General features: G+C 38.8%; 1 protein-coding gene across 1 annotated transcript; it reads right to left on the bottom strand.

Annotated features, from left to right (window-relative positions):
* Nucleotides 1-8907: 8907 nt before the first annotated feature.
* Nucleotides 8908-11160, bottom strand: LOC114829926 (serine/threonine-protein kinase pim-3-like). The gene is given in 5 exon segments (XM_029116362.2): nucleotides 8908-9052; nucleotides 10145-10321; nucleotides 10408-10492; nucleotides 10494-10772; nucleotides 10948-11160. Coding segments are annotated over 4 exon segments (603 nt in total). The 5' UTR covers nucleotides 10734-10772; nucleotides 10948-11160; the 3' UTR covers nucleotides 8908-8951.
* Nucleotides 11161-11534: the final 374 nt, after the last annotated feature.

Raw genomic sequence — 11534 nt, 5'->3', positions numbered from 1 at the left:
TACTCTTCCACTGTGAGTGACGGAATCTAAAACAAAAATCCAGAAAAATCACATTGTATGATTTAAATAATTAATTAGCATTTTATTGCATGACATAAGTATTTGATACATCAGAAAAGCAGAACTTAATATTTGGTACAGAAACCTTTGTTTGCAATTATAGAGATCATATGTTTCCTGTAGTTCTTGACCAGGTTTGCGTACACTGCAGTAGGGATTTTGGCCCACTCCTCATATAGACCTTCTCCAGATCCTTCAGGTTTTGGGGCTGTCGCTGGGCAATACTGACTTTCAGCTCCATCCAAAGATTTTCTATTGGGTTCAGGTCTGGAGACTGGCTAGGTTTCTCCAGGACCTTGAGATGCTTCTGACGGAGCCACTCCTTAGTTGCCCTGGCTGTGTGTTTCGGGTCATTGTCATGCTGGAAGACCCACCCATGACTCCTCTTACTGAGGGAAGGAGGTTGAACTTCCATTTTCTAATAATTGCGCAACAGTAGTTGCCTTCTTACCAAGCTGCTTGCCTATTGTCCTGTAGCCCATCCCAGCCTTGTGCAGGTCTACAATTCTATCCTTGATGTCCTTACACAGCTCTCTGGTCTTGGCCATTTTGGAGAGGTTGGAGTCTGTCTGATTGAGTGTGTGGACAGGTGCAGTTAATACAGGTAATGAGTGAAGAATAGGAGGGCTTCTTAAAGAAAAACTAACAGCTCTGTGAGAGCCGGAATTATTACTGGTTGGTAGGTGATCGAATACTTATGTTATGCAATAAAATGCAAATTAATTATTTAAAAATGTGATTTCCTGGATTTTTGTTTTAGATTCTGTCTCTCACAGTTGAAGTGTACCTATGATATAAATTACAGACCTCCAATGACTTGTAGAGTTTCTGAACATGCAAAAATATTTATGGGTAATCCACTGTTATCTCACCCAGCACAACCAGAAGATGACCCGTCATAGTCTGACTACTCTCCAGGTTTAGTCCTAGGTTTCAAACCTACTGTTGCTTGCTCTTTGGGCTTTCTGGGCTGGGTATCTGAATAAGCACTTTGTGACAACTACTGTATCCCACATTGTGTATCACTGTAATGGTTTTTATTTTGAAGTTATTAAATAAATCCAAAATAACATTTGCAATGTATGAATTATAACTGTTTTTTTTATATATAGTTTGCTTGCAATACACTATTTTCACATTATTTTATCATTAAGTATTTCATTGCATTCATAATATTATTATATCTTAATTTATCTTACTAGCTAATGGTTTGTACTGTGCCCTCTGTAATTATTTTGTTTTTCTATTCCAAAAGCTTAGTTTTTAGTTACTACAAGGTTATGGTATAGATTTGCAGTTTTTTAGGGTGCGTCCTCTCAGCCAAATCCTCCAACTTGATCCCCTTCCTGATCAGTTTATTGAGCTTTAACGCATGCCCAGACCTGATGTTGGAACCCCAACACACCACCTAAAAGAAGATGGCGGTGGAAACAACAGACTGGCAGAACCTATGCAGCAGTGTATTGCCTTCATCAAAGTACCGATTGGGGTCTGTGAGCCAGGTGGTCAGTGATCCAGATGACCAGGGTTTCTCCATGCGCAGCAGAGGCAGCACCACAGACTGATGGACCCTCTATACAACATTAATCACTTAGAAAGACCAACTCTGCCATATATATTCATCGTTTTTTTCACTACACAGGTGCATGTAAGTTGAAGGAATAGATCGATGCAACTTGTATCCAAGTCAGGAATGTGACTGAAACGCTCAACAACGCCCACTGGAAATTCCCATATATCCTAGCATCATTCCAACATATTTGTAAAACAGTAAAACCAAATAATAATATCATCTAGAAAATTACTTATTAGTTGGTTTTAGATTGTGTTGGACTGTTTAGCATCTATACACAGATCTAAAAATAAAATGTATTTATTTTTTTACAAATTATATACAGCTTAGTATGTAGTGATAGTTGCACAAAAAAAATCCAACTTAATACATTTTAAGATGTAAGACGAACGCCCTGTCTACAATTGCCGCAACGTACATCGCTCCTAACGTAGCAAAATGTTACGGCTCTGCGAACCGAATGAAGGAGCCTGCACATGTACTCCCGCCCACGTGAAGGTCATTCGCATAGCATTTTATATCTCAATAATGAATTGCTGATCTAAAAAAATAGAATTGTTGATCTCACTTATTCACTGAATATATGATAAAACGGCTGAGTTACGGTGTTACGCCCATATATTAGATTAGGCTACAAAATAAATAGATTGATGAACGGATGGCTAGATAGGCAATCTACTAAAATGAGTTAGCAAGTTAAGGCTAACTACTTGACAAACAAAACCAAGCTTCTCCCATAAGCGATTAGAAATCAGACAATGTTTTGGAAACAAATAATAACTGGATGGCTTGGTAGCTTTTTCGTGTGATGCAGGCTAATCTTTACGTCACTGACCGCCAAGGAAACTACGCGAGTGGGTTAGGGCTCCCACAGAAACATGTATGGTAAGCCATTTTAACATTTATTCGCTATTCTTGACTATCCAGAATTAACATGACAGATATCAACACCCTAATTTTGACTAGTCGTAATTACATTGTGACTAGTCAACATTTTGATTCAAGATATCTGTAACGTCATTAAGTCAAAACTACAGTTAAATATAGGCTATCTGTAATTCAGCTTTGACCTCGCTGAAAACGACACTCGACTCGTTACACATGGCAAGCCGTTTTAACATTTATTTGCTAGACTGGATATTCCTTACAAATATCTGCAGCATAATTTCACCTAGTCAAAACGCCAATTCAAGGTATCTATAGCGTCATTCTGACTAGTCAAAACGGCGGTTGGAGATATCTGTAATTCAGTTTTGACTACTCAGTTTTAACTATTGCCATTCATGTCTATGAGGTTTCTCATTAACAGATATTTTTAAATCATTTGCACATCCGCAATGTCTGTTGATATCTTCAACTGAATTAAGACAAGATGTAATTACAGTTCCATATATCAATAATTGAAGATACCTAGATCGTTCTTTTGCGATATCTTAGATAACGTTTTAACTAGTCATAAATCAGTTGTAGATATCTTGTTCGACACAGAATCACCGATGATAAGTTAGTTCTATTTCATGAAATGTTTTAACTATTCTATCCACAACTGAAACCGCCATTGCTGCTAACACCGAAATGCGTTGCTGGGCCAAAATGATCTGATGCCTCACATGAGAAACGTCATGTAAAACAATTCAAAATAGTCATAATGACGTTTCAGATATCTGCAACTATTATTTTGACTACTATAAAATAAATTACAGATATCTTCAATTTCCATTTGGGAATGTAGACTAAAGCATTGAAGGCCTTTAGTTCATCCACTGTCATATCCCATGAGCTTTCCTCCTTGACTCTGCCTCAGCCATGGTGCAGTCCCTGATGTGCTCCAACATACCATCATCAACCAAATACAGAAAAGTCAGGCCCTCTTCAGTGTTGCACTTGGCCTGTGCTGTTGGGCCTGGAGCTGCTGTCATAACATTTTGACTTTGTCGCCTTCCTCTATTTTCACCCGACTGTATAACAGTCCACCCTGTGCTGTCTTTCGCTGTTTCATGGCGCTCTGCTATAAGCGGATTTAGTGGGACAGCTTCATCCAGTGCCGGGCTGAGTGCTCTTGTGGTTGGCACAGCAGGCAAAGCTGACGATCCAGGATTTTGCACTGTCACCAAGAAATTATAGCCTAATTAGTTTGTTTTATTTCATGAAATATCAATTTTATCAGGGCTAATATCAGCCTATGTATGGGCTAAGAAACTCACAAGATCGAAAAAAATATTGCACCTGGAACATTAGCAGATGGAATGACAGCAGATGCAGAATTGGAAGTGTCCAGCTGGCTTTTTTTACATAGGGGAAACACTCTCAGAGCCAGTTTCAGATGAACTTTCAAGAGACCAGGAGACATCAATATCGGAACCTGCTCCTCCATCCGACTCCGCCTCATCAAGGCTCTGAAGCATGGCTAAAGCCTCTGTGGCAGTCAGCTTTGAGATAGACTAAACCAGAGCCGTTGAAAAAGAGAGTTGCGACACTCCCATAGACCGCCATAGGAACTTTGGAATGCGGAAGTAACACGTGTCGTGGAGCAGCCAATAGTTCCAAACACTGATAGTTCCATCACTGAAGACCATTAATATTAGGAGCTTCCAAAGTACGCTCATTGGTAAGTTGATGAAATATTGTAATTTTGACTATTAAACACATTTTCCGACCTCTCATGAATCTAGTCAGTAGTTTTGTTTTATGTAGCCAGTTTTAGTGAATGTTTATTGGAAGATAGTAGATGTTTTCAAAAGGATCAAATTATGATTTGTCAATATAAACACAATATACAGTAATATGAACATTAACAAAACACTAGTACAACTGGGTGAGGAACAGCCAAACTCGGCTAACAACAGCTAACCATTAACTGTCAAAAGTTATACTGAGCACTACAAAAAAGGCAGACAGCCGTTTTCAGATGTGCTATCCAAGCTCTCTTAAAGAAGCACAAATAAACTGATAATGTTGAGGACCGTTGTGATCATCCAAAGAAAAACTTGCTGCAGCAGATGAAAGACACATTATGCCACAAACAGCATCATCCCTTGTTTTCGGAAGATGTTTAGCAGTGCCATCAGGTCAGAGCTGCAGAAAACTGTTGGACCCTGGTACACCCATTTATTGTCTGTAGAAGTCTGGTCAGAAGTGGCTGTCATAGTAGATTTGGGGCAAAAAAATGTACCTCCGACATAGAAAATAGGCCAAGAGACCTGGATATGCAGGAAAATGACAGCAGGTGCTCTGGACTTTATGTATGTAAATGTATGTGTGTGTGTGTGTGTGTGTGTGTGTGTGTGTGTGTGTGTGTGTGTGTGTGTGTGTGTGTGTGTGTGTGTGTGTGTGTGTGTGTGTGTGTGTGTGTGTGTGTGTGTGTGTATATATATATATACATACATATATACAATTTATATATTATGGGTTAGGGTTAGTTGTGTACATATTTATACTTAAGAGTAGGCGTATACTAGTCTGTAAAATGTGTACATCATATCGTTTGGATGTATTATTCTTTTTTTTTTGTGTGTGTTTTCTGATACATGGTTTAGTCTGTGATTAAGGAAGGATGAATGGGTACATTGGCCATACTGAAATCAATCCCATTAACAGTTATGGGTCATATTTAGGAACATAGTTAATTCGCTCAGTAATTATATCTCCGGTTTCATTTCCTGAAGTTAATATTTATCGAACATTGCTGCAAATATAGTCGTTGCTGTAAATGTATTCTACGTTATGGGAGTCCATTAACACAAAAACGTATTAATGCTGTTTCCGGCACTCTCTCCCCCCCAAAAAAAGAATATTGTATGCATTTAATGTTAGCGTAAACATAATAATCAATGTACATTGTGCGTCAATATTTACCTATAATTGCTGCAAATATAGCTGCTGCTGTCTGTCCCGCTTAAACTCATTCAAACTGGTTGACAGCGCAGCTCTGTTTGGAACTATTGGGAGCTACATAAACCACGTGATTGCGTGGCGGCGAGATCATAGTGTGTCGCAACTCTCTTTTTCAACGGCTCTGGACTAAACAAACAACTAGAACAAACTGTTGCTAGGCAACAGTGATGCATCTTCAAGAGCGGGAAAAAGGAGCAAATGATACATAGTCGGTAATGCATACGGTCAGTATGACTGTTATGGCCATTCAAGGTAGAAATACTCAAAACTCTTTTGTGTCTTGTAATTTTAATAAAATAACAATGATAGAATAATATATAGAAAAGTCAGTTAGGAAAAGTCATGGTCCTATAGTTACATGCGTTTTATTTTAACGAGTGAGTGAGTGAGTGAGTGAGTGAGATAAACACCACCAGAACAAGGGCATTAAAGAGGAAGAAAAATGAAAAAAAGGGAGTAAGGTGTATGAATTCATTGATCATAATTTAGAAACATTACACTTGAACAACATGGCTAGGTGCTTCACTGTAGTTAAAAAACATGACTAGGTGCTTCACTGTAGTTGAACAACATGACTTTCTGTTGTCGTTACTGATATGGCAGCATATATCCTTAATTAAATAATCTTTCAACTTGTTGATTTACTCTCTTCAAAAAGGGGCAGCAATGCAAGTGTCTTAGGAAGCGGCATTTCCAATCAACCATAAAGAAAGAAGGTGTGTTTAAATTGTGGTCAGTATGCCTCAGAAGGAAAATAAATACATTATTTAGGGGCCTCAACCAGTCTCTGCCTAGGGCCCCCAAATCACTAGAACCGCCTCTGGTGGATATAATAGTTAAAACATTTAATGAAATAGAACAAGCTTATCATCAGGGATTTTGTGGCGAAAACTATTTTTTTTATTTTTATAATCGACTTCTGAAAGAAAGTAAATCTTCTGTATTAATTGCTAAAAGCACCTGTCGTGCACTGCCTGCAGCCTTAAAAATGTAGTCAAAAACTAGAACTTTGGCCTCAAGTCTGACATGGCGGGTAATGCTTGCCATACGGTGGAAGAGTAGTAACGTGTTTGAATACAAGCAAGCCACTCACTCCCGTCCTGACTCCTACATGTAACTACAGATATCTGCAATTTAATTTTGCCTAACTAAATCCCCAATTAAAGATATCTGTAATCACATTTTGACTAGGCAGAACGAAAGTTAAAGATATCTCCAATTTGAGATTGGAGTCTGAATTCCAGGTCAAGATATCTACAACTGATTTATGACTAGTTAAAACGTTATTTAAGATATCGCAAAAGAACAATCTAGATATCTTAAACTGAGCGGGATTTAAGATATCTTGAACTGTAATCGTGACTAGTCAGAATTCAGTTATAGATATCCGGATCTGTAATTACAACTAGTCATAATTGAGTTGAAGATATCAACAACAGACATTGCAGATATGTGCAACTGATTTAAAGATATCTGTAATCAGAAACCTCATAGACATCAATGGCAATAGTCGTTTAAAACTGAGTAGTCAAAACTGAATTACAGATATCTCCAACTGTCATTTTGACTAGTCAGAATGACGTTATAGATATCTTGAATTGGAGTTTTGACTAGGTGAAATTATGCTGCAGATATCTGTAAGGAATATCCAGTCTAGTGAATGAATGATAAAAAACGTCTTGCCATACACACGACACACAAGCTGAACAGTAACAATTCACAATTAAATAGAAAGCCTACCTTTTCTTGTAACCTGCAAAAAGTGCATTGCAGTGTTAAATCCGCAGCATGAGTTTTGATCATTACTCGCTGGGCGTTCAACACATGAAATTCATAACATGAGTCATTCTTGAATATCCTACTCTGGCATTCATCCAATTAAATAAAAAACATGAGTGTTGTATCATTTACTATTCGTTGGTTAGTAAACATTGCACTCAATAAAATGGTTGCAAATCATTATCCTCCCACATGTAAAACTACTTTGTTGGATCGATGTCATCTCTGTCTACGTTTGTCATGTAAAAAATTAGGTGGATTAGGTGATCAGCAACTAAGTGAGCGATCAAATGTTAGTTGATGCCTTTTGTCTTGGCATGATTATTATTTTGAAGGCAACACAATGACTGAGTACAATAACTTCCGAATAAGGGTGAAAGGTCAAGTTTGAGCTCCAGATTTTTGTGTAGATTAATAACTTTGTTAAAAAAAACAACGAATTGCCACATTTCCAATATTCTGCCTGCTGGACAACAAAACAACTTTAAAGTCATTTTTCTCAGTTCTACACTCTGGCGAGTTAAGGTCTTTTGCCTTTGCCTTTGTAGGTCAGTATATATATAGAAAACATTTCATATCAAACATATAATGGTACATAAAAATTTCAGATGCTTAATTTATTTTCTTAACTTTTGTTAAGTTCAGCAGGGTTACAGTAGATGGGAAGAAACTGTTCCTGAGCCTGCTGGTGTGGGAACGAATAGACCTGTACCGCCTGCCTGATGGTAGGGGGGCAAGCAGTTTGTGGCATGGGTGTGAAGGGTCTCTGATGATGCCGCACACCCTGCGCAGACATCACTCGCACTCAGGGCCACAATGGTTGAGAGCTGGGCACCAGGATGATCAATGGTAGTAAAACTCTTTGTCATTCCTCGATCAGCTAGTAAAAGGGAAGGTTTTGTAAAGGGGTAGTTTGGTTGTCAGTTCTTAAGTAGCAACATTTCCAACCACATCCCTTAACAATCTCTCAAAGTCTGTGCAGTACAAAGGATGCAAACTGGTCACATTGGTGTCTTTCTGAAGGTCCAGTTCTCTCTCAGTTCAGTTCTAAAACACTGATGTTAGAATGAGTGCAGTCTGTGGAAACATATTAAGTTGTTCTTTTATGGAGAGTTTCTGTATCCTCTCTGTTGAATTCAGTCAAAAAGCGAAGGTAGGTTGTAAAGGGGTAGAATGAAAACCTTCAAGTCTTCAAGTATCATCCCTATTACATTCTCCTCTTCAAGCTTCTTCACCAAAACAGGAGCAGAACTGAGGAGTCTTGCAAAGGTATTTTCCTGTTCTAGAATTGGAGTTTCCCTTCAGGTTGCACAAGAGTGTTTCTTGTAGAGCAGCTTTGAGTTTCCTATCCTTCCCAGTTGATTGCAGAAGATCAAATGTGATGTTTAGTTGATTTCTGTCTGTTTTATGCTATCCCTAATTTATCCCATTGGAGGTGAGTTTGATTGTCCACACAAGATAAGTGACAGTTTGGGTACGGTTGGGAGTTTATAAAATTGCAGAAGAATCTGTTAGAAAATTGTAAATAATTTCTAAAGGTTTTGCTTTGATGGGTAAGATTACATTGCTTCATGACTACCAGTAATGAATGTCTATCATTAGCAGAGGACACTTACATCTAACCATTGTTCGACTTTGGGTCAAGTTATGACAAGTCTGACATCCAGCTGTGAGAGAGGATCTGCTCCAGGTTGGGTCTTTTGCACGGGTCTCTCATAAGGCACAAACGGACCAAATTCCTGCATTCTATCGAAAAACTGGAATTTCTTTGTTATAGGAATAGTATGGAGATATATCACACTTCAATATAGAACAAAATGCTCACTACAGCTTTTATACTTTCTAAATCTTTGTCAAAATCTATTATAATGAGGATCATTCCTGTGCCGTTAAAATGGTGTCCTCAGTCTCTGTGGTCCCATGGCACACAAGTACCTTGATATGATAGCAGGCAATTAGTTATGTTAGGTTATGGGAATGCCACAGTGTAATCTAGATGGTGACTGTAATCCAGTTATTTCCTCCTCCCCAATGAAAATTTACTTTCTTCCACAAGTTTTAACTAGTCCCCTAGTGTTAATATATGTTTTTTTCAGAAAGTATTCAGACACCTTCACTTTTTGCAAATATTATTAAATTATAACCTTATTCTTAAATGGATTGAATAGATTTTGTGCTTTTCCAAATCATGTCCAAATAATTACATTTACCCCTGGTTGACTGCAATCCATCCATACATCTCTATCCAAAGAGGTAGGTATGGCCATACGAGGCTTCATTACCGTTCTTGTAGCAGCAGGATATTATGCTAGCAGTGCTAACTGAGAATTTCTTTTTCAAAATAAAAGCCATAATTGAAATATATAAAGGCAATATAGTTAGCAATCTAGTCTCTACATTTTATATTTCATGTCCGTTCCAATATTGTTCGTGACTGTTCTTTTTTACAGACTAGATTAACTATATTGCCTTATAAAGAGGAGAATCCACATTACTTCATTTTAAATGATTACTTCCATACATTTATTGTCATCGCCAATCGCGTTTCCAACAAAACATTTTCTAATAGTGCAATTAAGAAACATATTCCATACCCTGACAGTTATTCTGGTAAGTTAGGGTACAACTTTTAAGGGCTGTGACAATATCCATTTTTTTTCCCCAAGTGAACCTATTGTGCATAGTTCACAATAAAACACAATATGTCTTTTACATGCGGTGTCACAAAGGTGTGTTAAGGGCAAAATTTGAACACACAATTGAAGATTGTGAATAATCGCAATTAAATATTTTAAATGTTTGACAGCACAAATTTATATTCACAGAGTATCTAAGTACCTTTAGAGATCCCTCTATTGAAGCGCATGCACCCTTTGACAATCTCAGAGTCCTCCCTGAAGGGCAGCTTACCGTTGACCATGCCAAAAAGAAGAACACCTAGGGACCAGACAGTGGCTTCATTCCCTTGGTATCTTCCTTCCAGAAACCACTCAGGGGCAATGTACTCAGCAGTACCTGAGGGAGAGACAGAGACATAGAGATGGATTGGACATAATCAACATACTGTAGGAAAACTGAATTCAGGCTTTATCTCTCCTCACCTGCAATCTCCCGGTAAGACCGAGCTCTCAGTAGATCCCCGCAGCCAAAGTCGATGAGCTTGACTTTCATAGTGTCGCGGCAGGTTCTCCACCAGCAGGTTCTCCATTTTGATGTCGCGGTGGAAGACGCTACGGCTCTGGCAGTGCTGCATGATGTCCCTCGCTACGGCCTGATCCAGCTTCCCTCCCATGGCCATGCAGTAGTCAGACAGGTCCATGCAGGGTGTGGGACGCTCAAGGACCAGGACGATAATTTGGGGAAGCTCGTACCAGTCCAACAGCTCCACCACATTGTCACAGACTGGGGGCTGGCTCACCAAGAGCATCAGAACGACCTCCAGAGGATGACGGCAGATGGTTCCAGGCTAAATAGGAGGTTGAATAACACATTTTAACGACTTTAGCGCAGTGCATTTATATATTGGTCTGACTTGACTGTACATGTGTTTGCTAGGCAGGCTGATGCTCTAAATCATAATTACATGACATTACTTTTGCTTGTAAGGTATCACTGATTAACATTATTCAGACTCTACTTATGACTGTGATGTAGTCCAATTCACACTTTGGGATGTACTTAATAGCTACCTAAGTGAAGAGAGAAATACATTGTTAATAGTCAACATAATTGTGGTTCTGTTTCATGCTATGAACAAACCACACTAAAGAGAAAGGAATAAGAGGGATGGTAATTACTTCTTTCCCATCTATCCTTCGTGTTCCTTCAAAGACATAGCCACAGCCTCCTTGTACCAGCATATTTCCCACGCTATTTCAGGCTATTCAAGTTTTTGGAGACTTCCCTGAGCACAAGAACCAGGCCTAGAATAGAACAACCATTATCAATAAAATCCAACCAGTCAGTCCTGAGGTTCTATAGGTATTTACATTGTATGACTGATTGACCATTGCCTGCACTCATCTCATTAGAACATTGTAAAACTACAGAAACAATAAAACTTATGGTACGTTATGACCAATATGCCTGACCTCCACGATGAGGGTTACGACGGGCTTTGGCCTTGCATAAAGAGCACAGGTCAGAACAGCTGGAGCCGGCCTGCTCGCTACTAGCAGATGTGTATGCTGTAGATGCAGAGTGGTCAGAGGAGTTGGCTGGGTCCAAT

The sequence above is a fragment of the Esox lucius genome, chromosome 21 (genome assembly GCF_011004845.1).
Source record: "Esox lucius isolate fEsoLuc1 chromosome 21, fEsoLuc1.pri, whole genome shotgun sequence".
Classification (NCBI taxonomy): domain Eukaryota; kingdom Metazoa; phylum Chordata; class Actinopteri; order Esociformes; family Esocidae; genus Esox; species Esox lucius.
The sequence above is the reverse complement of the archived record's forward strand: the minus strand, read 5'-3'. Positions and strand labels throughout refer to the sequence as shown.